The sequence below is a fragment of the Neovison vison genome, chromosome 9, assembly GCF_020171115.1.
Source record: "Neovison vison isolate M4711 chromosome 9, ASM_NN_V1, whole genome shotgun sequence".
In the NCBI taxonomy this organism is placed as follows: domain Eukaryota; kingdom Metazoa; phylum Chordata; class Mammalia; order Carnivora; family Mustelidae; genus Neogale; species Neogale vison.
In genome coordinates, this window is record NC_058099.1 from 3,614,408 (window position 1) to 3,640,003 (window position 25,596).

General features: G+C 58.0%; 2 protein-coding genes across 13 annotated transcripts in view; one reads left to right on the forward strand and one right to left on the reverse strand.

The window, feature by feature from the left end:
- The window catches only part of TSC1 (TSC complex subunit 1), a 49,671-nt gene extending 35,012 nt beyond the window's left edge, over positions 1-14,659 (forward strand). For all 4 annotated transcript variants that reach the window (XM_044264599.1, XM_044264597.1, XM_044264596.1 and 1 more), the window contains 10 exons: positions 278-382; positions 661-1,219; positions 2,250-2,293; positions 2,896-3,062; positions 3,844-4,026; positions 4,893-5,003; positions 5,731-5,853; positions 8,666-8,853; positions 8,939-9,100; positions 9,422-14,659. In XM_044264599.1, coding sequence (XP_044120534.1) covers positions 278-382; positions 661-1,219; positions 2,250-2,293; positions 2,896-3,062; positions 3,844-4,026; positions 4,893-5,003; positions 5,731-5,853; positions 8,666-8,853; positions 8,939-9,100; positions 9,422-9,947 — 2,168 coding nt within the window. In that variant the 3' untranslated portion in view covers positions 9,948-14,659. The remainder of the gene's footprint in view (positions 1-277; positions 383-660; positions 1,220-2,249; positions 2,294-2,895; positions 3,063-3,843; positions 4,027-4,892; positions 5,004-5,730; positions 5,854-8,665; positions 8,854-8,938; positions 9,101-9,421) is intronic.
- Positions 14,660-15,772: 1,113 nt separating this feature from the next.
- On the reverse strand, positions 15,773-25,463 carry SPACA9 (sperm acrosome associated 9). 9 transcript variants are annotated; one of them, XM_044264602.1, is made up of 5 exons: positions 25,328-25,463; positions 24,892-24,963; positions 20,001-20,181; positions 17,521-17,723; positions 15,773-16,869 (listed from the first exon to the last, which is right to left on the reverse strand). In XM_044264602.1, exons 3-5 carry the CDS (start codon positions 20,142-20,144, stop codon positions 16,539-16,541), a joined length of 678 nt encoding a protein of 225 aa, XP_044120537.1. In that variant the 5' UTR covers positions 20,145-20,181; positions 24,892-24,963; positions 25,328-25,463; the 3' UTR covers positions 15,773-16,538. The 9 variants fall into 9 exon arrangements, with proteins under 9 accessions (XP_044120537.1, XP_044120540.1, XP_044120538.1 ...); XM_044264605.1 differs by having other exon boundaries at positions 15,773-15,841; positions 16,722-16,869; positions 24,892-25,463; XM_044264603.1 differs by adding an exon at positions 23,604-23,755 and having other exon boundaries at positions 24,892-25,463.
- Positions 25,464-25,596: the final 133 nt, after the last annotated feature.

The window sequence follows — 25,596 nt, forward strand, 5'->3', positions numbered from 1 at the left end:
TTGTGGTGTTTAGCTGATCTCTCAGGTGTTGAGAATGGAGGATTTTATCTTCTGTGGGGTTATGTTTTTCAGTACCTTTAATTAGACTCCCTGCTGTAGCCTCGTGTTCTGGGGCCGCTCGGGGCGGGGGCAGGGGGTGGGGGGCGCTGGTTCTAGTCTCTTTGCCTCACACGGCAGGAAGAACGCCTATGGACGCCGTCCACGCGGGGCGAGCGCTTTCACAGTTGGGGGGTTACCGTGTAGTTCTTTGACTTGAGCTGTTTTCGTTTCTTCTTAGAAGAGCTACCTGGCAGCAAAGGTTCTGTCGCTCTAAGTGACCTTCCAGGGTTTTTAGGAGACCTCGCCTCCGAAGAGGACAGCATCGAGAAAGCTAAAGAAGAAGGTAGTGTGTGGGGTTCCGGGCTCGTACGAGATTACTGCGAGATGGTCAAGCTCTCACCGCGCCCTGAAACCGGGACCGAGTGTCAGCTCTCCCAGGCTTGCTTGGTTTTTCTTCTCTTGGGGGAAGAAGGTGGGAGCTGTATTCTGGGTCCTATGCCAAGGAAAGGGGTGGCCTTTTAAGTGTCGCAGCGCGTGGCCCTTGGCAGCACACAGCACGGCCTGGCCGTACCCAGGTGGCCCGTTTACAGTGCTGGCTCTTGTCTCCCTCCCTCCTCTCAGCGGCGATCTCTAAAGAACTGTCCGAGATCACGACGGCCGAGACGGAGCCCCTGGTTCCTCGAGGAGGCTTTGACTCTCCCTTCTACCAGGACAATCTCCCGGGCTGTCCTCGCAAGAACCATTCGGCCACCTCTGGCGCTCAGGGCGCCAGTGTGAACCCTGAGCCTTTAAACTCCTCCCTGGACAAGCTTGGGCCTGACACACCAAAGCAAGCCTTTACTCCCATAGACCCGCCCTGCGGAGGCGCCGCCGAGAGCCCTGCCGGGCACAGGGAGCGCCAGACTTCGCTGGAGACCAGCATCCTCACTCCCAGCCCTTGTAAAATTCCGCCTCAGAGGGGAGTGGGGTTTGGAAGTGGGCAGCCTCCCCCTTACGATCATCTTTTTGAGGTGGCATTGCCAAAGACCGCCCATCATTTTGTCAGCAAGAAGACCAAGGAACTGTTAAAGAAAGCAAAAGGAAACGCAGAGGAAGACTATCCGCCCTCGCCCTCCCCCGCAGAAGTCCTGGACAGGCTGGTCCAGCAGGGAGCGGACGCACACAGCAAGGAGCTGAGCAAGTAAGGCCCCGCCGCGGCGTCCCTTCCCTCGCCGTGCCCGTGGCAGGAGGCTCGGCCAGAGCAGGAGGGGAGTGGGACTCATCATCTGTGCTCACGGCGGCGGCCGGCTGCCCTCTGTCCTTCCAGCCGCTGCCTTTGCCCGTGCACGGCCACCAGCCCCAGGGGGGCTGTCCTGCAAGGGCGCTTGGGCGAGCTCACCGGGGGGCTGCCCTGCAGGGCTGTGTGCTCTGAGAGCGTGAGGGGGCGTGTCTGGTATCCGGATGACCTAGGAGTCCCTGTCCCGGTGTGTCCTCCTCCGGCCGTAGGTAATGCGGTTCCTCTGATGGAAAGCAAGTCAGTGGTTCAGGGCGACCCCTCCCGCACGCCCGCGCTCACACACAGGCTTGCCTCCGAGAGGCCTGAGCCGCTGTCCCCACCCTTCCTCTACGGCCCTTTCCAGCGGTTATCGAGGAGGGGGGCGAGCGAATCCTACCAGTTCCAGGGTTCGAGTCCTTGGCTCTTGCTAAACAAGGTCTTGGTTTTAATTTTTCTTCAACGTCATGGTCTCAGGTGGAATTTGACAGATCTCTCTTGTTGAGTGAGATTTGGTGTAACGGGCTCAGGTACATGGCACCTCAGGTACACGGCTCAGGTACACGGCATATTGAGTAGAAAGTAGCTGGCAGTATGTTGGGGCGCTCCGTCGCCTCGGAGAGCCGAGCAGAGATCGGCCATGGTACGAGCTCCAAGGGAGGACGTCTGCGCCCTGGGGAGCCGGTCGTGCTTGGTGGGTGTGCCGGCCCCGTCCGCTGCGGTCGTGCTTGGTGGGTGTGCCGGCCCCGTCCGCTGCGGTCGTGCTTGGTGGGTGTGCTGGCCCCCGTCCGCTGCGCACCACCACCTCTGACACCCTGGGCACCTGGGGATTGAAGCTTTGTTAGGCTGTTGCTGCTTTTGACTGCAAGGAAGTGAACCAGCCTTGCGGCAATGAACAGCCCGGAGAAGGCGTCCGGGCGAGCTCGGTAACTTTGTCCCCCCGCACCTTCCTTCCTAGGTTGTCTTTACCCAGCAAGTCTGTCGACTGGACCCACTTTGGAGGTAAAGTTGTTACTTGCACTCCAGACCAGCCCACGTGGATCCTGCGTGCTTGTCACCTTTTCTGTCCTTGGAGGAGGCGTGCCCTGTAGGAACAGGTCCCCCTTGGCTGCTGCTCCAGCCAGCGTATCTCCTTGGCCCCTAATACCTCAGATGTTCCAAAGCTAGCATTTTCTACTTCTGGAAAATGGCACGTAGCAGGTGCTTGAGGCTGGAAGTACAGAAAGTGCCGACCTTGTGCTCGGCTTTCGTAGGAAAGAGCCCAGTGAGGTCGGTGGCGGGAGCTGGGCCCCGGGGAGGACACAGCATGGGGGGCAGGAGGGCGCCTCAAAGAACCGTACGGGTGGTTTGGGTCTGCGGGGAGGAGTCAGGAAGCTCTCAGGAGCCCTCCCACCTTCTAGCATCTTGTGCTCCTTCAGAGGGCGGCCGGTAGTCAGTCCCCCTCCCCTCTCCTGACGGGACCGTTGCTGAGACGCAGGTGGCCTTTGCCGAGGGAGCGGGGACTTGTTGCTGTGAGAAGCGCGGTTCGGAAGCTGGCTGACCTGGGCTTGACGGAACGGTCCGTAAAAGGCCTCTCTGCTACCCTCCCTCTGCTTTAAAATCAGGCTCTCCTCCCTCCGATGAGATCCGCACGCTCCGCAACCAGCTGCTCTTGCTGCACAACCAGTTACTGTATGAGCGTTTCAAGAGGCAGCAGCACGCGCTCCGGAACAGGCGGCTCCTCCGCAAGGCGGTCAAGGCGGCGGCCCTGGAGGAGCACAATGCGGCCATGGTGAGCCCCCGGGGCCCGCGGGCAGGGCTTGCCTCGGGCTCGGGGGTTCGCGCGGGCTCCGTCTTCTGGAAGGAGCGGCTGCCGGCTCAGGCCCCCGGTGTCCGGTCCCGGCTCCATGTGCCGCCGCAGCTCGGGGTGGTCGCTCGGTCTCTAAGGGTGACAAGTGGCTTCCATGTGTACTTGTGATCGCCTACGATGGTCACAGAGTCAGAGGTGCAATTTTGTTCCTCCAAATGCAAAACCAGCTCTCCTGAAGCTGTTTTGTGACAAAAATCTCACAGCACCGGGGGGAGCCAGTCAGACCGAGGGGCTCTGCCGTTCCTCCCCCCAGAGAAGTCACTCAGCCTCCGCAGCCTCTGTTACCCATTCCGCGAAACGGGGGGCGGGGGGGCGGCGGTGAACCGGCAGCCACTTGGCAGCCGTGCTGCCTGAGGAGGTCCCCGGACTCTGTGCTCACCGCCAGGGTGGCAGCCGGTGTTAGGCACCTGGCTGCTTGGTGTTTTATTAGAGGTCTTGGGCCAGCACTGGCGGTTAGGACTTCGGAAGGTGTTGGGAGTAACTGGCATCTGAGAGAGGCTCTTCCAGTGGCTCCCGATCCCTGTGCCGCTGGCAGGTTGGTGGCCCCGGCCTGCAAGTGTGGCTGGATAGTTGCGAGCTGATGGCTGTGGTGCCTGCGGTTAAAGCTTCAGGGCGGCGTGTGGCCGTCGGCACTGGTGACACGGGTGCTTCACTGCCCCTGCCGGGAGGCAGCTAAAATGATCACGTCTTTGCTCTCTGCTAGAAAGACCAGTTGAAGTTGCAAGAGAAGGACATCCAGATCTGGAAGGTGAGCGTGCAGAAGGAGCAGGCCCGGTACAGCCAGCTGCAGGAGCAGCGAGACACGGTGGTGGCCCAGCTGCACAGCCAGATCCGACAGCTGCAGCATGACCGTGAGGAGTTCTACAACCAGAGCCAGGAGCTGCAGGTACGGCCGGCGGCCCCGGTCTGGGCAGCTGGGACGGGGCACGGAGGCGCCTCGCTCAGCCCGGTGGGCAGGAAGGGCTTTTCTCTCTGATGCGGCGGCGCATAGACGGCATCTCGGGCCGAGGTTCCCCCACCAGCTCAGGTCGTACGCGGTTCCCGTGGCAGTTTGGTCACTTCCTGGCGTTCCGAGGCGAAAAGAAACCCTTGACCGTTGTGCTTTTAAGCAGATCTGAGCAACTTGGTCCTTACTCCCCGACAACCCAGCAGCTGTTTGAGGACTGTAGACCCAAGTTTACGTTGTTGTAGATTTTGTTTTTAAACGACCACCATGACTCACCAGTGCTGTGTGTGTCCCCGTTGGGCACCACAGAGGCACAGACCTTGGAGTCACACTGGACACCGACGCCCTCTTTTCCCGTTTCACGCCGGTATTCACACAGTGCTTTGTATCCCAGCAAACCCCAGATCGCTGCTTCGCAGACGTGCAGACGTGCCTGCATCCCCTGCCCTCGCTAGCTCAGCTGCTACTCCCTCTCCGCGGCCTCCAGCGTGCAGTTCACATGACGAGCGGCAGGTGTCGCTGTGTTTCCCTCAGACACTTCACACCTCCCTGCCCCAGCCCTGTGGGTTGGCTTGGTTTGGGGACTGCAGATCTAAGAGCTTCTTGTTCTTTTGCTAAACAAATCAGGAACTCAGAAATCAGCCATAACTTGATTTTTAAAACTAAGAAACTAAATCCTGGTGACCCAAGAATAGTGGAGCAGCTGCGAAGCTGGGCTCCCCCACTTGTCCGCGGACTGACATCCGGGTGGGGTGGGGCCCTGGCCAGAGGCAGTGGGTAACTTGGGGGCGCGTCTCTCCGGGCAGACGAAGCTGGAGGACTGCAGGAACATGATCGCGGAGCTGCGTCTGGAACTGAAGAAGGCCAACAGCAAGGTGTGTCACACGGAGCTGCTGCTCAGTCAGGTGTCCCAGAAGGTAAGCCGCGGGGCAGGCTGGGTCTCCTCTCACACCTCTAACTGACGTTCTTCCTCCAGACGGGGTGAGCCCGTTATCTTAGTGCCTCCAGCTGGGGCTCCCACCCGGGAGCGAGGCCGAGGTGGCCTCCCCTCCCCACCACCACCCCGCCCCGGGGGCAAGGGGCAATGTGTGGAGTACTTTGGTGCTACCGGGCAGGGACCTGGGTGCTGCGACCCGCCCCACAATGCACAGGACAGGTTCCGCAGTGGAGAAGCACCCGGCCTGCCCCTGGGCCTGTGTGTGCCCCTGGGAACCCTCTCTTAGATCCTCGTTTACATAAACGTGGGAAGTTTGCTTACAAAGTGCTCCTGAGCTAGGGTCCCTGCTGTTTTGGGATTCACCACACTCTGTACAGTTTATATACGAGCAAGTGCGTCTTCCTGGGCTTTAACCCTGGGCTCTTGTCCCCGCGGTGAAGGTCATATACGCCTGTCCTCCGCAGGCATCCCGTGGGTGGCCACTTTGATGTAGCGACTCTCCACTGCTTCTCCTTTGCTCAGCGCCGTTTTGAAGTTGCTGTGGGATGCCTTCTTCCCCGCTAGCCGTTGTGTTAGGGGATTTGAAACCGTGGGAGTTTATTGTCCTGTAGCACTGACACCCGGAGTTGCAAGCCGGCCCCCGTGTGCGCACACCGGCCAGATGTGGGCCACGGGGCCGCTGATGTTGCCTGCCCTGTTTTGGTTAGCTCTCGAACAGTGAGTCGGTCCAGCAGCAGATGGAGTTCTTGAACCGGCAGCTGTTGGTCCTCGGGGAGGTCAACGAGTTGTACCTGGAACAACTGCAGAGCAAGCACTCGGATACCACAAAGGTATGCGGGGGCTTGGGGAGCCACACCCGGGGCGCGGGGAGCCCATAGGACCCAGGCAGTGGGTCTGCGGCCGCATGGCATGGTCGTGGCCCCGCGGACAAGCTGTCCTCGGCCGTTGTGCGAGCTGGTTTCCCCCGGCTGGCTGGCTTTGCAATGAAGTCAGGGTAAGTGAAAGTGCCGCCTGGTAATTGGTACAGAGTAGCTGATAAAGGGTCTGTCTTCTCTCACCCGTGCCCGCTTCGAGAGAGGGAGGGAGAGAGAGAGAGAAAAAAAGGATAGGAAGCCAGTTCTGTTGAACATAACGCTTGGGACTGTGGGTATATACTGGTATCCATATTTTTTCTTCCTTTTAATGTTGAATTTAATTTCAGCAGATGGCGGTTCAGTCCTGGCAACAAGGCCAGTATTGGCATGATCTTACACTAATTAGTGTCTCGCCAATGGTGTTGAGGCAGAGGTTTTATGTCACTTTATAAATAGCCTCGGGTAATGTTAGTGAATGAGCTGAGAATGAGTTGGGATAGAATTTTAATAGCAAATGCTCAGATGCCTCCTGTCACTAACTTCTCCGTCACACACAGGCTTACTTGTTAGGATTTCTCGGGTTTGTGCTTTGTAAAGCTTTTTTGGCCACATTAGAAAGTCGTCTTAGAAGCAGGGAGATGTAGTCTTCATGATGGAGTTCCTTACTCCTCACTTCGCGGTTCCTCTCAGCTCCCGGATTCAGACTCCCTTTAGAAGGATGTTAAATGTGGAACTTTCTAGAAACCAGCCAGCACTCATTTTGGAGGTATACTGGGCTTGGAAAAGAACAAGGGGAACAGAGACCTAAGAGACAGGAGACCCTCTGAAAATGCTGACCGAAATGCATTCCTAACCTCTGCCGAGGGAAGTCAGCTGGGCTGGCCTCTGTGCTGTTGCCTTTGGCTGGAGCACTTGGACTCCTGGGACCTCCCACAGCCACCTGATCTCTCTGGACCCTGTTTCACAGTCCCTACGTGGATGTGATGACCCTGACATGTAGCAGCTGGGGTGTCCACGGTTGTAAGCAGGAACCAAGACGCCACTAACCCAGCTTAACAAAAAGAAGTTCGTTACTTCACTTGACAAGAAGTCCGAAAGCCGGTGGGTTCCGGGCTGGCCCAGTCAGTGTAGGGACAGTATCCAAGAGCCCGGTTCTGAGTGCCTGACTGGCTCGGTCCGTAGAGCATGCCCCTGTCTTTTTAGAATTAAAAAAAATTTTTTTAAGGTTTTGTCTTTTTTTATTTTTTTATTTGTTTAAGTGGTGTCTATACCCCACGTGGGGCTTGAGCTCACAACCTTGAGATCAAGAGTATGGACAGATGGACAGGAGCATGTGACTCTTGATCTTGGGCTTGTGAGTTTGAACCCCATATGGGGCCTAGAGATTACTTTAAAAAAAAAAGGCGTCCCGTTTTTTCCACTCTCCTGCACCGCTTGGCTTGTCTTAGCAACCTTGTCCTCTGGCTAGCTGTGCCGATGGTTGCAAGGTGTGAGCCACAGGAATGGCGGTCACGGGTAGACAGACATCACAATCTCCCCTGGAAGAGGAGAGGTCGCTTCCTGCGGGTCTGTCAGTGAGGAGACTTTGCCAGGAACCCTCCACCAGATTTCCCACCCCTGCTGCTGGCCAGGATTGTGTTTTGTGTCCATCCCTAGCTCAGTCATTGCCTTGGACCTGTCAGAATTTGACCTTGGACCAGGAGTCAGGCTTCCTCTTGTTCAGTCAAGTGGGGAGGCAGGGCGTTACCGGAGAATCAGCTTGGGCATGGCTGGTAGGTGTGGGGTAGGACATCCTGCGGTGGTTGTGAGGGTTCGTGGAGGCGCATGGATGTTCCTAGTCCAGTGGTCGGCTTGATTCTCCATAAAGAACTCCTGTCACTGATGACAGAAGCTGGTTCACCTCACCTGTGCTGAAGTCTGGAGCCCTCGGGCACGGCTAGAACGTCCATGATCCGGTGCCCTTTCCTGAGTTTCAATCTGTGGAGTTCCACTCCAGGAAAGCAGTCACTGGTCGTCTTCGAGGCAGGGACACCCCCATGGAAGTTCCATCTCCTTGCTCCTTGTTTTCTGTCCTTTTTTTTTATTTAAAGATTTTATTTAGTTAGTTGAGTTGCTCTGGGTTCAGCTGACTTGGTCTTTCGGCAGGCAGCCATCTGCCTGGCGTGCTCTCTAGGCCTTCGGGGTGCCCGAGCCACATGTGCGGCGTGGCCTGAGCGAGCCTGTCCCACTGTGCTGCGCCCGCTGCCTTTCTCTCAGTCGGTGTGTGGGGACAAGAGCCTGACGGAAGACACATCAGCTGCGACCGCACTATGTTGAAAGAAGCGGTATCCGGGTAGCTTCATTCGGTGTCTGTGAGTGTCACGTTGACCTAGTTGATCTCCCGTTCACGTGTTTTTATAGAAAGTCTATTTTTTAAATCTTTTTCTTACTGATACATAAACTGTAAGTTTACTAAAAACTTAGAGATATAAAATGTATTTTAACTCACTCTTCTCCTGGTGTTAGACTTAACAGCACTTCCGGTTTTTTGCCCTTCTACCACGTGATACGGTGATACATCTTTGTGCACAATGCCTAGTCATGTTTCAGATGATTTCCTCAGGGGCGAATTTCAAGGAAGGACTACTAGATTAATACTTCTTGCCAGCTTTCTTCGCAGCAAGTTGTAGGACCTCAGATTTCCAGCAGCAGTGCCCCAGAGCGCCTTCTTCGTGCGCAGAGCCTTGCTTTTGCACAACGAAGGTAGCACGCTTGTTTCCTCGGGGACTAACTCCAGCCCCTCTTGTAGGAGGTGGAGATGATGAAAGCTGCGTGTCGGAAAGAACTAGAAAAAAACAGAAGCCACGTTCTCCAGCAGAATCAGAGGCTTGATACCTCCCAGAAACGGATTTTGGAACTGGAATCTCACCTGGCCAAGAAAGACCACCTTCTCTTGGAGCAGAAGAAATATTTAGAAGATGTTAAAGTCCAGGCAAGGTAACTTCGGTGGGCACGGGTTTCCACGATGATGGTTTCTTTTGTCAGCGGGGCTTCCTATATCCTGGGGTGGTCTGTGTTTCAGAGGACAGCTGCAGGCGGCGGAGAGCAGGTATGAGGCTCAGAAAAGGATCACGCAAGTGTTTGAATTGGAGATCTTAGATTTATACGGCAGGTTGGAGAAGGACGGCCTCCTGAAGAAACTTGAAGAAGAAAAGGCAGAAGCAGCCGAAGCGGCAGAAGAAAGGTAGGAGCAAAGAGGCGGGAGCAGCAGCCTTGTCCCTGAGCCACCAGCGCAGGACAGGGCGTGAGAAACCATCCCCGGTGGACTCTCTGGTTCCCTGTCCTTGGCCCTGAATTGCAGGATGTGGTCACAGGAAGTGCCCACACATGTGTCTCCATGTCCCGTCTCGCCTTGAGACTCGGTGTCTCTTGCCGAGGCCTCACGCTCAGGTTTTCCACTCGAAAGCGTCGAGTTCGGTGTCTGCGTCAGCCTGCGTAGCGCACGCTCCCATCCCCCCAGGCGCTGCCAACACCGCCCCTCTTTTCCTCCCTGGATTTCTTACAGGCTTGCCTGTTGCAAGGACGGCTGCCCGGATTCTGTAACAGGGCACAACGAAGAGGCGTCTGGTTACAACGGCGAGACCAAGCCCCCTCGACCCGGGGCCAGCAGCGCAAGTAGAGGGGGTGGAGGTGGCGGTGGCAGCGGCGGCGGCAGCGAGCTCTCGACCCCGGAGAAACCCCCCAGCCAGAGGGCAGGCCTGTTCAGCAGTCGGTGGGAAACGGCCATGGGAGGGTCCGCCACCAGCATCCCCACGACTGTCGGCTCCCTCCCCAGCTCAAAAAGCTTCCTAGGCATGAAGGCACGAGAGTTATTTCGTAATAAGAGTGAGAGCCAGTGTGATGAAGACGGCGTGACCATCAGTAGCCTTTCCGAGACGCTAAAGACAGAACTGGGCAGAGACCCGGGTGCGGAAGCCAAGACCCCCCTGAACCTCGACGGCCCGCACCCTTCCCCCCCAAACCCGGACAGTGTTGGACAGCTCCACATCATGGACTACAACGAGACTCATCATGAACACAGCGAAGGATGACGGTCAATCAGTGTTAACTTGCAGGTTGCTGGCTTAGAACAGGAGGTGTGAATGCACGTGCCCAGGCTTTCCTGTTTCCGGGGTCTGGGTGGCTAGCTCACGCGGTGGCAACGGGATGGAGGTCCTTTTGACAGTTGACTTGAACGCAGAACGGTTTTTGGATCTGGCATTGAAATGCCTCTTAACGTCCCCCCTCAGCCCACTCCCCAGCCTGTCTTTCGTTTGCCCAGCAGTGTGGACTAATCCGAGGGCCAGTTTGCGTTCCTCAGTAGCTTTATTTTCTTCCTTCCCCCGCAATGGTCGCGCCCTTTGAACCTGTGCAATATGAGGCCAGATTGAATCTTTGAGTCTAACACACATTCTCTCCTTTCCTGACACTCGGAGAACGGGTCGGCTCTCCGTTAGCCCAGGTAACTTTGGTGTTGCAGGTAAGTCTGGTTCTGTCCCTTTCCACGGGGGGTAGCTTGCGAAGCTGGTTGACTTCATGTGAGACCTTGTCACTGCTTTTTGGTTCTGAAGCGCAGCCCCTGAAGCAGCAGCTCTAGGGAAACGGTGGTTTATTTGCCCTTCCGTTCTTTGGCAGTTCTGCTAAGCTTTCTAGAAAGTTCTGTGTAAACCGTGTGTTGGTAACAGGCGTCTGGAGCTGGTGCCGTGGAGACTGCCCTTCCCCTCTGGGAATGCTCTGTCCCTCCTTCCCCGCTACCTCTTATTTATTTGGTGTTTGCTGGAAAGCTGGGACCGTTCCGACCAGGCTGGCGTGGGGATGGTGAAACCTGCTCCCTGCAGGAGGGGAGGGTGGGGCGCTGAGCAGTTGCCCGAGAAGCCCTTGTGGACGAGAAGCTGTCCCTCGGGCAGGGCTGTGCTAACTGAGCCTCGGGGTTCAACTCCCTACCCCGGTCTGTCTGCCTGTCTCCGTTCGCGTTCCCATGAGCCTCTCGTTTATGTCAGCTTCTTGGCGATGCTGCCGCAGAAAGGCTCTGAAGGTCCAAAGAGTTTCTTCAGCGTTTAAATGACCATTGCTTCTCAGGCTGCTGGAGCTGCCTTGCTGTTGCTGGTTCTAGACCACTAAAAAGGTAACAACTTTCTCATGCCAGCTGAACTTTCCAGGGCCAACCCCATGGGGAGCTTGATGATGCTCCCCTTTCGCACGTTGGTAGTGGCCGAGCCTTCCAGGGTAGAGTCCCGGTGAGCGTTGACAAAGGCGGTCTGACATGCACCCCAGGCTGCCCGCACATGCTCAGGGGAGGGGACCCCAGCGCAGCCTCTGAACACAGGCTCCAGAGGTAGAAGCTAGAAGCTGAAGAGTTGTTGCTTAGTGTCCCAGCTGAGGCAGGGGGAGACTGGTAGGAAAGAGCCGATGAACTTGGTTTTTCTCTTTTATTCTTTTAGTTAAAAGTATACGAGGGTTCAGTCATGGGGCGGGGGGAAGGATGGACTGTAATGGTACGAAATCTTACTGCTTACAGACGCTTCCAGCACGTGAGGGGAAAGGTCTCTTTAGGGTTGTAGTGGATATGCTAGCACTCCTAACCAGAGGGGCCTAGGTCACAAGAGACGCTGTGTCGCCACAACTGCGCTAGCGCCAGACCTCATCAGGACAGGATCTCCTGGTGCGCCCAGCGGCCCGGCCCTGCCCGGCCTGTGCCGCCAGCGGCCGCCGCACGTCCTATGTGGACTAGCGGTAACTGCCCGTGGTGAATTCAGTTTTGTCCAAAGGAAAGCTTGAAATTGAGCATGTCCTATTTCCTAGTTCAGTTTTAGAAAAGCAAACACGAACAAATTCAGAAAGGAAAAAAAAAGTTAACTGGATTCCTACTGAAACCAGGTCAGAATGCTTACCCTCCCCCAACCCGAGGGACCCGTGCCGTGGAACAAAGACCCCAGGCATTTAAATCAAAGCCTTTTCCCTGATTAACTGGCAAAGGCAGAGGCTGATGTAAAGAGAAAAAAAAACATTTTTAAGAACTGAGCAGATCGTACGACTATAGGGAGTGAGGCGGCAGTGAGGCGGCGTGGGCCGCGGCCTGCGCGGGAGGCTCCGAGGACAGGCGTCTGGGCCCAGGGCCCTTGGCACATCCCTCGGGCCCTGGTGGCTGCTCAGCTCAGTGACCGTGGTGGACCCAAGGGGGCTGCGCTCGGCTTCCTTTGGGTTCTGGGGGCCTGGCTTTTTACTCGGCCGCGGCTGGGGGATTGAGGCCTCAGGGTGTTGAGGTTCGCAGTCTAAACACGTAGGGTGTTATGCCACGAGGGACTCAAGTCCGTAGTAAGGGTTAGTTTGGTTTTAAAAACAATAAACCTGCCGGGAGTCAACAGGTCACTTGACTGCGCCGCAGCGAGTCTTTGGAAGGACGGAAAGGTGACGGCAGGAGACGCGAGGGAGGGAAGCCGGCTCTGGGAGCTGCCAGGGCAGGTGACGTAGAGCAGTTAGCATTGGGGTCTCCAGACAGTCGGGCGGCAGCTGGTGTGGACCCAGGTCCGGCTCGGGCTGCCTCCGCCCTGCCACCCCGGGCGGACTTGCCTGCCCCAGAGCCACATGGCCAGTGTGTGTGACCTGCTCTGATCCCCAGCCCACACGAACCAAGGTCAGCTCGGGCCCTGGGGGTGGGCGTCTGCTTCTTGGGCAGCATGAAATTTGTTTTCAAAAGCAGCACAACGGCATCCTGGGGGTGGGGGTTGGGTGGGGGCATGGCGGGCAGGGGGCGGAGTGGCTGCGGCTCTCCAGAGAGAAAGGACGTTCCCAAGTCCACTGTGGGACGGAAGCACACGGACCTTCGCAGACAGGACTTTGAGGGATTTTTAAAAAGCTTTTGACAGGGTTCTGCCACAAAATCTACAGAAATTGTTAGGATAGCATTGGGAGAAAGATCTGGTCACAAGAAAGAAAAATCCAGAGGCAGGAGACAGGTCATTTCTTGGGTAGGAAGTTTTAAAGGCTTCTGTGCAGCTGAATGCTAGGCCGGCCCTGGCCTCCCTAGCGTGGTCAGCAGAGTGTTCCAGCTGCTGGGGGCTCTTAGCAGGCTCCGTGGGGGCAGCTGCTGTGTGAACCAGAATGTGTATGCCGTGTGGGGCGGAAAGGGGCCAGCTCTTCTGAGCAGGGAACCTGGGAACCGCTGACACGGATGGCGAGCCCACTGTGCCACCGTGGTCCAAGAGGCCGGCACATCATGGGGCCAAATCAGGATGACAGGACAGGAAACTCCAGACCGTGGGCTGTCTCCGTTCCCAGTGGTTTTGTCACAAGAGGCCAAAGTCTCGTGGGGATGGCTGACATGGTGGCTGCGACGAGGGGATCCCTGAGCTGGGCCCTGGGGGTTCAGACTCCCAGTTCCAAATGAAAACGTGGGTGTTTCTGTGTAGAGAATATAGCATGTGCTGTGATTAGCCTGTGGGGTTTGTACCGAATACTAGAACGTGCCACTTGAAGCCAGAAGGAATGGAAGAATGAGAGAGCGGAAGTGCCACGCGCAGGTGGCCGTGGGGGGAGGAGGCCACGCGGGCTGAGCAGGGGGTGGGCGGTGCAGAGGCTTGGTCTGGAGCCGCCGTCCGGGTGGAGGGCCACCCAGCCTGGGGATGTTCTCGGAGAGGCCAGCCCCTCTCAGAGTGGTCCCGGGACAAGCGTGATGCCGCCCACATCTGCAGGGACGAGAGGGTCTCGTGGAATGACCCCGCCAGCGCAGCTCCCTCTGCTCCTTTCCACTGTCCAGGTGCCTGCTAGAAACTGACCGTCTCCGGCCCCAGCACGTCTGTGTCTGTCTCTGCCCAGACTTCTGTAACGTGCGCCCCGCCACCCCCCACCCCCAGTGCCGTGGTGCCATCGGTCGCCCTCGATGACGCTTGTCTGGATAGGTGAAAGCGCGGTGTAGGTCGGGGCCTGGCCTCAAGGCTGCTGCTGCGACCCTTGTCCCCACGTGGCTCATGTCCCCATCAGTGCCGCTCTGACGTTCGCAGGGAGAGTGGGCTCCCATCTTTGCCTCGCTGTCCTCCGGTCTGGATGCGCTCACCTGAGAGAAGAGGGGCCGCAGCGACGAGGGAAGCCTGCTAGGGGTAGGGAGTGCCCGTGTCCGCCACTGCAGAGGAACCCTCTGCCCCCTTTCCCTCCACCACCACATCGTCCATCGGGGAGAAGTAGGCTCGTTGAATCACTGGAACAGATGTTGTAGAGGAGACCCTGCGAGTTTGAGCACCCCCAGATCAACCCCTCCTCCCTTCCCCACTTGCTCCAGTGCTCGGACAGGAGGCCACCCGCAGACACGCTGGCTGGTCAGAGGTGGCCGGGCGTTTTGCACGAGGAAGAATCAGTGATCACTTTTCGGAAGACTTCTGTGGACCATAAGAAGTATGTAACGGAGGAACAGATTTTGTTAAGACGTAATCTAGTTTTGTAATTCAATCATGGATCAGCCACATGTGGCTCACGTGCGGTTGAAAGGGGTCCCATCAGTGAAAAAAAAAGGGGTTTTTAACTGACTTAGTTAAATTTGAGAAAGTCCTCTCTTGTCAAAAGGTTTAAACCTTCCCGCCTTGATCTTAAAAGCATGTCAAACAATCCACGTCAGATGCCATAAGCAAGAACTGCGAGAGAAGATGGTACAATCTTAGTGAACGGGAATTGGAATCGAAAGGGTTTGCTGTCCTTCTTAGAATGTTCTAAAATGTCAAGGCAGTTGCTTGTGTTTAACTGTGAACAAATAAAAATCTATTGTTTTGCACTACTCTGCTGTGTTAACATGAAGTGACTCACGCTGGCCTCCGAGGGGCTCCTAGGCCAAGCGGGGACCCGCCCACAGATGCAGAAGGCTCTGGCCTGGCATGGTAGGTCACTGCGGGTGGCTGGAGGAGATGCTGGCAAGTAGAATCTGCCTTTTGTCTCTCTGAGACCCTTTTTGTTCCAGCCAGTTCTCTGGCCCACAGCCACAGATCCTGTCTCTGCTTCCAGTTCCCACCTTCCCCCACTGATGGGCCTAGTGGCATGTGGGGGGTGACCTGGGTCATCCCCGCCCAGCCTCTCCAAGCCGGGTGGGCCCATGCTGCTGTCCTGCCTCGTGCTTGGAGTGCACTCACCTCCCTCTGGGTTGGCAGGCCGTTGGCTTTAACACAGGCCTTTCAAGGGGCGCCTGGGTGGCTCAGCGGGTTAAAAGCCTTCAGCTCAGGTCATGGTATCTCAGGGTCCCGGGATCAAGCCCTGCATCGGGTTCTCTGCTTGGCAGGGAGCCTGCTTCCTCTTCTCTGTCTCTCTGCCTGCCTCTCTGCCTGCTTGTGATCTCTGTCTGTCAAATAAATAAATAAAATCTTAAAAAAAAAAAATACAGGCCTTTCAGGTGCCCAGGTGACACGGAAGTCATCGAGAGCCTATTGGTCACGTGCCGTGAGCGTGCAGCTGGCACCCACCGCCGTCCTTCCCTTACGCTGTCAGGGATTTGGAGGGAGGCAGGGAACCACCTCAGACAATGGTTCGACCAGCCTGGCCTCTCCATCTCTTCCTTGGAGCAGCCACTTCCAGCTGCCCCGGAAGCTGGTATGCTCCGCCCGTGTTAATGGCAGAAGCAGTTCTCGGAGAGAAAGACTCAGAGGTGGCGGTGTTGATTCCACCTGGAAAGCTCAGGTGTCTGTTCAGATTCTTGTCTGAACAGCTTCTAGCTATGGAAGGCCAGTCAGGAGCCGGGCTGTGGCCTCGGCAGGAGCCCCCAGAGCAAGAGTCTGCGGTGGGTGCTCCCGGCCCGTGCTTCCGTTGCTTGTGAGGCCACCGGCCAGTGTCCTCTGAGGCCTGAGGGTAGGTGTTGTTCTCTGTAAGGAATAATTCTCAGGAACCGAAGCCAGGCACAAAGGTGGGAGAACACTTTTTATTCTTGTCGGTCGCCCCCGAGGAAGCAAGAATACAGAAGTTAGGTCGCCCCCTGCGAAGGGAAAAGCCGACAGTCAGCCAGCACTTCCAGCAAGCTCAGAAGCCAGAGACACATTTTAGAACGTCGGGGCCGGGACTGTGTTGTGGACAGCAGGACACGGTCCTTGCACAGGAGCCACGAAATCAGAATTCTTCCAGCTTCTCTCATGGTCTCCCTCTCCCAAGTAAAGGAGAGCAAAGGCAGGTTCGTTCCCTTTTGGGTTTTGGTCCGGAGACCTAATCACACCGAGGAAGGCCACCGTGCTGACCCTCAGCGCCCCCGCAGGCCAAGTAGCCGGGCCTTGCCTGCAGTTGCCGCAGTGGCGGGAAAGGCGCCGGCAGGCCTCCAGCTCGACGGCTCAGCCCGAAAGCCGGACCTGCAGCGTGGCCAGGCCTGGCCGGGTGCGGGCTGGGAACCCCCAGAGCACCCAGGCAGGCTGCTGGCCCCAGCTCTCCGCGGCCTCCCCGGGACACCCTCTTGCAACAACACTGGACGTGGGGTCCTTGTCGCTGGCACAGAACCCGACACTCAGAGGCGGGGAGAGCTTAGCAGTGAAAGAGAGGGAGAGAGGTTCTCGACAGTACATTGGACAAGCTCTCGGGGGTTCATCTGTGGCGGGGAGTGCGGGGGCCGAAGGATGGATCAGCCAGTGGAGACTGAATTAAGTGACCAAGCGCCCTACGGGCCACGCCAGGTTGCCGGCTCTGAGTTAGAGTCTCCCGCCGGGTCTCCAGGGAGGTTTGGAACATCCTCTGTCCTTCCCCCTAGGCCCGGGGCTGTCTTTTATAAGTGGCCTACATTTGTGCTTTCTTAACCGAGGCTGGGAGCCTGCGGTCCAGGGAGGACGAGCGGCCGCACCGGCAGCTTCCTGGTGTGCCCGGGTCTCACTCACGTGCTGTAGGGCTTTGCGGGGCAGCTTCTCCGAGTGGGCGACCCACTCTTTCATTAAGTCCAGGACGATGGGGATGAGGCTGACGACGCCTCCGTAGTGGTTCCTGGCCTCGTCGCAGCTCAGGTGGTTCACCACGTCGTGTGGGTACCTGCGGGGCGGCAGGAGGGGCTCCATGCAGACCGGGGCAGGCTCTGGTCCTGGTCGCCCCTCACAGTCCCCGGGGGAGGCTTCAAGCCGTGCAGGCCTGGCCGCTACTTCACCGAACAGTGTGGTTCGGCGGGCTCGTGGCCCAGGAGCCCCGGCTGATCCGGCCCCGAAGGGCAGGACTCAAAACACTGTCAGTCAGGGATGCTGGAAACCTGTAACTGCTCCAAAACGTGCTGGTTCGTCCTGCCGCCTCCTCTCCAGCCCGATAACTCAACAGTGTGCTCCAGAGCAGGGCGCCCTGGGCTGAGGGCCACCAGGGCACGGAGTCAGGGAGCCGCACACACTGCCCTAGTTGGGGCTTCTCAGTGGGCTTCTGGGAAACTTGGGCCCTGCAACCCCTTTCCCTTCGCCCAGTGCCAGCTTCAGGGAGAGGGCTCGGGTCCTGCTCTAAAGCGGCCTGTGGGGTTGGCCCCTCCAGTAAGCCGGTGGGCCCGGGTTTCCCACTGGGGCAGCGGGTCTGGCTCTGTCCGTGGGACGTACCTGCCCTCTCCCCAGAAGCCTGCTCCCTCCTGCGGGGCCCCTCCCGTCCCCGCCCGTCTCGCTCCCCTGCGCCGGTGCACAGGCCACTGGAACAGGCCCAGAAGCCACTTACTTGGCTCTGAGGCTGCTCAGGTCGTTGCTCTGGCTAACGAGGGATTTGCATTTCTCAAGCAGGTTGTTGGTGACCGGGGTGCCGGAGTGCAGGGCTTCGAAGTGCTGACACAGCTTGTTCAGCTCCGCGCAGATGTCCAGGAACATGAGCAGAATCCGCCGGTCCGTGGAGTTGTTGCAGTAATGCTCCGTGTAGCTCTGCACCTGCGAGGGCACGCACGGCGGGAGCTCAGGGCACCGCTACGCCCCGGCCCTCCCACCCTCCCGGAGCCGCGGGGACCAGTCACCCCGAAGCGTCTGAACGCAGAGCCACTGCCGGCAGTCACACTGATGGAGGGTCCCGGGCGCCGTGCAGGCCGGGCCTCGCTGCGCACAACTCGCTCCCCGAAACCCCACGCACCGGGCGCCGTCTGCGGTCCTCAGTTTGCCCGTGACCGTCGGGGGCTCAGAGGTGAAGAACTTGCTCTGCTGGCAGTGAATGTGGCCAGGCGGCACCCCCTGCCCCGGCTCGGGCTCTGAGCCCCGCCAACACCTGAAGCACAGAGCACTGCTCCCTGACCTTGGATGCCACAGGCCCACGCGGGACCCACTGCGGGGCACGGAGAAGACACTAGAATCCTCTGAAGATTCATTGTCCTGTGTTTCCAAGGCAGAGGAAGGCGGGGACAGGGGAGCCGGGAGAGGGATCATCCGTGGAAGAAAATGTAGTCTTTACCTCAAACCACCCGCCCCGACATCGACTCTAGGAGGAAGCGCTTAAGTGCGAAAACAGAATGAAAGCTCCCCGTGACCGTGTTCCGGACGCAGGAGTTGGGACGCCTTTCTCAGGTCATTAAAGGTGTTGAGAATGGGGAGACGGCTGACCCACTTTCAACCCACTCCTTGCGGGGAGCCGAGGTCCTTCCTGGGAAGGGGCTCTTCCTCTCTAGGCAACCTCGGGCCCCGCTGCCCCCATCGCTCTGGTTCTGAGGTCAGGCAAGCCAGGAGGCCTGGCCTTGGGCCGAGGAGGAACTGGTTCCTGTCCAGGCAGGATTCACCGGCTCTTTTCCCAGACACAGGCCCTACCTGTGACGAGCGGGCGGCCAGGGGCTTCACCTCCCTCCTCTAGCAGCCAGAACATTCTATGTCTAAACCAGGGTTTTCTGGCTGCTGCTGGTTGCCCTTCTGTTGCCAGGGGAGGTCTTCCCCAGTGATCTGAGCGGTTCCAAGTGCAGCAGCTCTGTGCTGGGGCAGAGGCTTTGGCAGCTTCCCTATCTGCCGCGGAGGGCGAAGGGGGGCCTGGCCCTCAGGGTGACTCCAACAGAGTCACTGGGGTACTGGTGTGTGTGCGTCGGTCACCTCTGGGTAACCCAGGTCCGGGGATGGCAGGGTGAGGCCCAAGAGTCCACGCTTCCCCTGGAGAGTCAAACCCTGGGGCCACTGTGTACCAAGAGCCTTTGCTGAACTGAAGGCGAGAGGGCCACTCCCTGTGCCCATGAGGGGCTGGGGCCACTGAGCGCTGATGCAGAGTCGAGCAGAGGCTGGGGTGGGGGTGGGGGCAGGGTGAGGGTCTCAGATGCTCCTTCCTGACACTGAAAACCTGTCCATTGGCCTTGGAAGTCTGAGCCTTTGGGGAATGGGCTACAAAAAGGATGTAGCTACTTGACTTCCAAATAGTTCAGGGGAAAGAGGCTATTTTCTGTAGGTTTAAAATATGTTCAAGTTAAAAAATCGAGAGAGGCTTTTACATCTATTAGAAGAAAGTTTCTGAAGGATGCTGCTGGCAGGGCCCTGCTCGCTGTGGGTCTGTGCGCTTCTCCTAAGCAGGTCGGAGCTCTAGTGCCGGCACGCGCCCCGCCCCATGAGCCGCGGGCCTTCTACACGCTGACTCGTGGGCCCACAGCATGTCCGCAGTTGTGATATCCCTAGGTGTGCGCTACTGGCTGGAAGGTGTGCTCGGTCTCGAGGCCTCCAAGTTCTGCAGAGCACACTGGGATGGCAGCCAACCCACGAGGACACCAGGTTCCGTGAAAAGGTTTGCAGATGGGGGCTAGAGGACGGAGCAATGCGCTTGGCCCCTTGCAGCTTCTCAGACCCCACTAGCGTCCGACAGCCAGGACCACAGGCATCAGACGCTGGCTGAGAGTCTCCCTCGTGATCTCCCTAAATCCACAAACGCCCCGGAGGTTCTCACTCTGCAGCGCAGACAACTGGGCACAGGTGCCTCCGGGCTGGAGGTCACAGAGGGCACGTGGTGCCGAGCCGGGACCTGAACCCTGGCCGCCAGTCTGCGGCCCGTGTTTGTAACCCCTCCTCACAGGCCTGGGGAGGGGACGCCTGGCTCGTTCCACTAGTTAGGCTCCGAGTCCTGTCTCTGGCACAAAGCTGCTTGCCCCCTCCGGGCCTCAGTTGCATCTTTTAAGCAAGGGATTGCCCAGGAAATCTGCGCCTGGCAGGCCCCCACGGGCCCGGCCCACCGCCCGTCAGCCCAGGAGCCGCCACCTGTCCGATGCTGGAGATGGGCCGGATCTTGTCGTGGGCGTTCTCCCTGCAGCGCTCCAGAGCGGCCACGAAGGTGAACTGCTGCTGCTGGAAGAGCTTGTACTTCTGCTCGACGTTTCGGAGAGCCTCCTTCACCTCGTTCATGGTCTGCCTCCGCGGTCACTCACAGGAGAAGGGGGATCTGTGGGGAGGAAGAGCGCAGGGGTGAGGCCCGCGGGCACAGGCTGCAGACCCAGCTCTGGAGCCCCAGACCAGCCTGCCTAGGCCCCCTTGCGGGGGGGCACCGTGCTCACTGCAGATCCTCCAGGCCGTTCAAGACCGGGCAGAGCCTGACCCACGTCCCTGTACGCTCCCAGGACATGTTCTTTGTCATCAGCTGTGACTTTCTTCCCTCAAGTGTGGGCAAGATTACTCTGGTCCCGTTTCTCCAGTCCGTGGAGACACATACACACACACACACACACACACACACACACAGCCTCCAGTGCCTTCCTGTGCTGTCAGCTATAGAGGGGATCACAAAACACATCACAGAAAATTAAATCTGTGACTATCCCTTTGGACCAAATCATTTTAAAACATCTGCCTCTTTGCAATTGGTGGGAAAGTCTAGGGATTGTTTCCAGTGGGCCAAGCAGAGGAAGAGCCTGTACTAGGGGGTCGAGTGTGAAAAGATGCAGTTTCCCTGCTCTGTGCTTGGGCCAGGAGCCCTGATCTCAGGCCAGCACATTCTCCGGGCAGGGGCCGGCCCTCGGCAACTACTCCCTGCCTCCCAAGTGCATTGCGGGAATGAGCCCGTAGGGAAACATGAACACCGCGGGGCGTGCTCTCTTTTGGTGCCTCACAGACTGTCCCTGGTGTGGCTCAGGTAGTCCACAAGGTGTCTAGAATCTTCTGTGAACAGAGAGGGCTGTGGCTTCTGCTCTCTGTGACATCATGGTTTTGCTGAGCCCATGCCAGAAGCCCAGGTCCCAGGTCCCAGAAGGCCAGAACCGGAAGAGAACCCAGTCGGTGAACGCCCCCCGTTAGCTCCGGGGGTGGGCAACTCAAGTCCAGGTGTCACAGTGAGCTTGTCAGACACAGCCTAGGTCCCAGGCTTCCTGACACCGAACCAGAGTCCTCAAGGCTGCCCCAGCCGCCGCGCCTCTGCCACGAGGCACCTGCACTTCCTGTGCCCTGTGTGAGCGGGGGTCACAGGAGGCTGAGCCAGGCTAGGGTCCAAGTGAGTCGCTGCAAGGGCCGAGTGGGGCCAGGCTTCCCGGCAGGCCCCAGGTAGAGAGGAATGAGCCCGAGGGAGATAGGAGGCCGTTTCTTTCTGCTGTGTCTCCCTCAGCATCCGGAACACATGGCAGGGCTGGAGCAGGGAGGGCGTCTCCATGCCAAGAAGAGGAATGGAAGGAAATGCAAGAACAGACAAGGTGGCCTCCAGGACGCAAAGGGGGCAGCACATCAGAGACCCTGTGGGGAGGGGGCCGGATGGGCCCTGATAATGGTCCCCTGTGAACCTCAGTGGGTCGAGAACATTCAACTCCGCCCCCCCACCCCCACCCTGGGGGCCACCGTGCCTGTTCGCTCCCAGAGACTGCGGCTCCATGGGGGTGGGGGACTTGGGCCAGGGCCGGGAAGGGCGCCGGTGTCTCCCACTCAGTCCCTTGCCCATTGTGGGTGAGCGGGAAGGGGAGCCTGGGTTGTGGGGAGGCGGTGGGGGCCCGCTGTTTGTCAGACATGTGGGCCAGGTGGCGGTGGGGGCAGTGGGGGTGGACGTGGTGAAATGCGGCAAGGTTTTAGGTTGTGCCTCCCATGGCATGGGCTTACCAGGTGGGTGAGGCCGGTGAGCCACGCGGTGTGAAATTTCGGGGGACACCGCAGAGCCCAGCAATTGAGCCAGGTAAAAATATTTCACATGCTATTTGAAGAAATAAAAGTTAATACCAAAAAAGTCCACAAAATACCTGAATTTTACATAAACGCGGGATGGGATCCAGTGCTGGGAACAAGCAATATTGATCCCGTCTTTAAATTTTTAATAGTTGACTCTTGATGGATTTTTTCCATTTATTTTGATTTTTTAAAATGTTATTCGTCCTGATTACAGGGCTTGGGGCCCTTCACATTCTGTGCCACGGCATCTGCCTTAATTGTCTCAGTTTGCCTAGTTTGGGCCCGGGGTTTCCGAGTGCCGTGGTGCTGAAGGCCTAGAAAAGTCGGAGCCCAGCACACAGGTGGGCTTCTGGGGAGGAGGGGGAGCACGTGCTCTCAGCCTGGCCTTCCCTCATTAAGACTCAGGGCTGTGGTGGGTGGTTAAGAACCCAAGCCCTGGAGTCCCAGGTTCAAATCCTGGTTTCCCTACTTCTTGCCAGCCTCGGGGTGAGCCTCCGAGTGCCAACATGCTGTCGGGAGAGGACAGGGCCAGCCTCCAGCCTTGAGGTGGTGAGGTGGCAGGTGGCAGGTGTGGGGCCCAGAATGCGGCAGTGTCTGGTTGTCAGGGTGGTCAAAGCGCTGGGATTACACGGTGTGTGCACAATCACGGGAGTGTGCCACGGCAGGCGTGCTGTGCACCCTGAAAGCCGCAGAGGCTGCTGAGGGCTTAACCTCAAAGGAGAGAGAGGCGGGGAGGGTGGGCAGAGGGGCAGGGACCCTGGCTAGAGGCTGGGAGGGGGGTTATGTGGCAATATTGTGAGCAAGCACAGAAGGCACTGGACAGGGTAAGGCCGAGGGAGCCCGAGTACCAGACAAAGCTAGGAAAACCACTGGAAGCCAAAAGGGGTAAGAAGCATGTCATAAATTCATTCGTTCATTCATTCTGCAATGCCTCCCATATGCAAGACACCATTTTGAGTGCTGGGTATACACAGCGTCAAGACAAGATCCCCTTCCCTGGAGGGATTTTATCTTTCAGAGTGGGAGGCAGAAAGTAATGAGTAAACAAACCCTGTTTTAGATGCTAAAGAGAAAAGGAAACAGGGCAGTGGGACGGGTGTGTTGGGATGAAGGGCTTCACAGTCTGCAAGAGGGTCCTTTGCAGGAGGGGTGGGGCGACTAGCGCCATGCTCCAGCCCTCGGGGAAATCCTCAACACCCACCCAACCCACCTAAGAGCAGAAACCCTCCAGGGGGCCCTTGGACAACCCTGGCCATGCATCAAGTCCTCACCTATGAAGGAACCATGATTATCCACAAGCGACAGAGGACAAAGCTGAGGTTACCCAGCTAGGAGAAGTGAGCAAACCAGGATTCCGCATTCAGCTCTGCCTGACTTACAGTCTGGGCTTTCGGATAGCTCCCTCCCCACTCTGTGATGGTCCAGAGACAGACATGCCAGACATCAGACTGACCAGGGCTGGGAGCAGGTGGGTTGGCTTGAGGGAATACCAAAGTCCTGAAAAGCTGCCTGAATCCTCCTACTGTTCCACCTACTGGCTGGACCCCTGGGCCTTATTTCCACTCCCGTTGAGACTTCTCTCTGTTCCCCATCCCCTACGGGGCTTCCCTATGTGTCTGACTTCCTGCCGCCCTCCTGGGGCTTCCTGGGGCAGTTAAGTTCTCTAACGCTACAGCACTACCTTGGCTGGTGGCCCCAAGAGCCCCTGAGAGCAAAACTGACTTGGTTCTTGATCCTAGCGACTTGTGACATGCACGCCAGGAATGTCGTGAGAAGAGCTGTAACAAGCTATCCAAAGTGATCGGCCCTTGAACAAGACTCACTGCAGCCAGATCAGTGTGGATGAAAGGCCCAGAGTGCAGGCACTTGTCGATCTGGGGGAGGAGGAAGGAAAAAATGATTACCCCATAGGTTTTAGGCTTTAATTGATTTGTATTTTTCCAGGCTGCTAAGGAAGATTAAATCGTGGTATGAAAAGCGCCTAAGGCTTAAAATAAATGAGGAGAAAGGCAAGTCATTTCAGAAATGTCCAGGAAGCAAACTGAACCTCTCCAGTGCAAATTGAGGGTTTGGTTGTTGTGCTCTTTGTTCGGGGGGGAGGCAGCTCCCTCTTCTTCCCTAGCTGTCTCTGCGCTTGGCTTTCAGAGCCAACCCAGGTGCACGCCTTGAGGAAGCAGCTCCGAGGGGAGGAGGAAGAATGGCAGCCTTTGCCATTGGAGGGCGTGTCTCTGGGCAAGTGGCTGGTGGTAACGGCTTTGGCCAGGAGTCAAGATGCCAGTCCTGGCTCTGCCTTTGCTTAACAAGTGAACTTAGCCAAGAATTTCCCCCTTTCTGGGCCTCTGTTTATCCAGCTGTGAAATCAGGGGGTTTGGATTAAAAGATCTTCAAGGGGACTTCTGATTTTAATGCTTCATGGTCAAGAACTGAAGCATTAAGTCATTCATGACTGGAAGTCACTCAGCCAACTACTTTTCACCATTCGGATCCTCCAATTTCTTAGCAGTAAAATGGGAATGAAAGTACCTACTTCTCAGGGCGGGTGCAAAGATCAAACGAGGTAATATGGCTAATAGTAGCCCCTATGCCTTGTGCACTTCCTACACAGCAGTGACCCATACTTCGGGTATGTTAGCTCTGGAATCCTTCCTCTAAGCCCCACCTCACAGCGGGGGAAAGAGGCACAGAGCGGGCTCACCAGGCTAAGAGCCAGGACTTGAACTCGGGGCAATCTGTACTGACAATGTCAGATGTCCTGTCTGTCCATAGTTTTGTTAAGAACACCGAGGGCTCAAAACCAGGAGTAGCTCCTTCTAAAAATGGCAACAGACAAAAGCTAGAGCTCGCAGTTCAGTGCTGTCTGAGGCCAGGCTGCCCTGACCCACCGGGACTGGTGCGCCTCCAGCACTCCTTCCCTCCACCACGTCCCATCCGACCCCGGTCCCCTCCCTTCCCTCCCCCCCCCACCCCCGCCCGCTTTAACCTGGCTGGTGCTAGAGCGCCCTTCACTTACAGAGCGTTCTGAAGCTGGAGTGCTTCCGAGGGTGTCTGGGGCCCCGGAGGGGCGGGGAGGCCCTTGCCGGGGCTGGGGAGGCGGATGGGTGGGGTGGGGAGGTCGATGATAAGGGGCGGGGCCGCGGGCCCGATTGTTCCCGTGGGTGCCATAGCAATCGGGTCACGTGGCAGAACCGCCCCACCCCGTAAGCCAAGGCCTTCGAGTCCCAGGGACTCCCCTACTTTTTCAAACCGTTCCCCAACTTCTAATCATTTTAAAGATGGGGAAACTGAGGCCCAGAGAGCAGAGCTAGGCGGCCCTCGGAGCTCCCAACGCCCGGGTCGGGGTGCGATGGCGGAGCCAGCGCAGGACCCGCCTCCCGTCCCCTCGGTTCGGGGGGTGGGGGGTTGACGTGACCGTGGGCGTCCCAGCCCCGGGGGTCCTCCCGAGGCACCTCTGGTCCTAGAAGGCCACTGCTGGAGCGGCCTGAGGGGTCCTGCTGAGACGTGCAGACGGCGGAGCGAGGCCGGCGCGGGGAAGCACCTGCCCCGGGGAAGCACCGGTGCCCCGACGGCTGAGCGCGCGGGCGGAGGAGCCCGGGACCAGGCCCGGGTCCAGCCTCGCGGGCCGGCGGCCGCGCGCTGATGACGCAACGCGGCGGCCCTAGCGACGCGGTCTCCAGGGAGCGGGCGCGTACTGATGACGCGACGGCGCGCCGGCCCG

What these genes read in the sequence shown, in the direction of transcription:
- SPACA9 (XM_044264604.1), bottom strand. Translation starts at nt 20,144, where the DNA reads ATGAACGAGGTGAAGGAGGCTCTCCGAAACGTCGAGCAGAAGTACAAG. An exon ending in CCATCTCCAGCATCGGACAG is followed by an intron (nt 17,724 to 20,000) that starts GTGGCGGCTCCT and finishes GTGCCCTCGCAG; the next exon opens with GTGCAGAGCTACACGGAGCA. An exon ending in CTGAGCAGCCTCAGAGCCAA is followed by an intron (nt 16,870 to 17,520) that starts GTAAGTGGCTTC and finishes GCCGCCCCGCAG; the next exon opens with GTACCCACACGACGTGGTGA.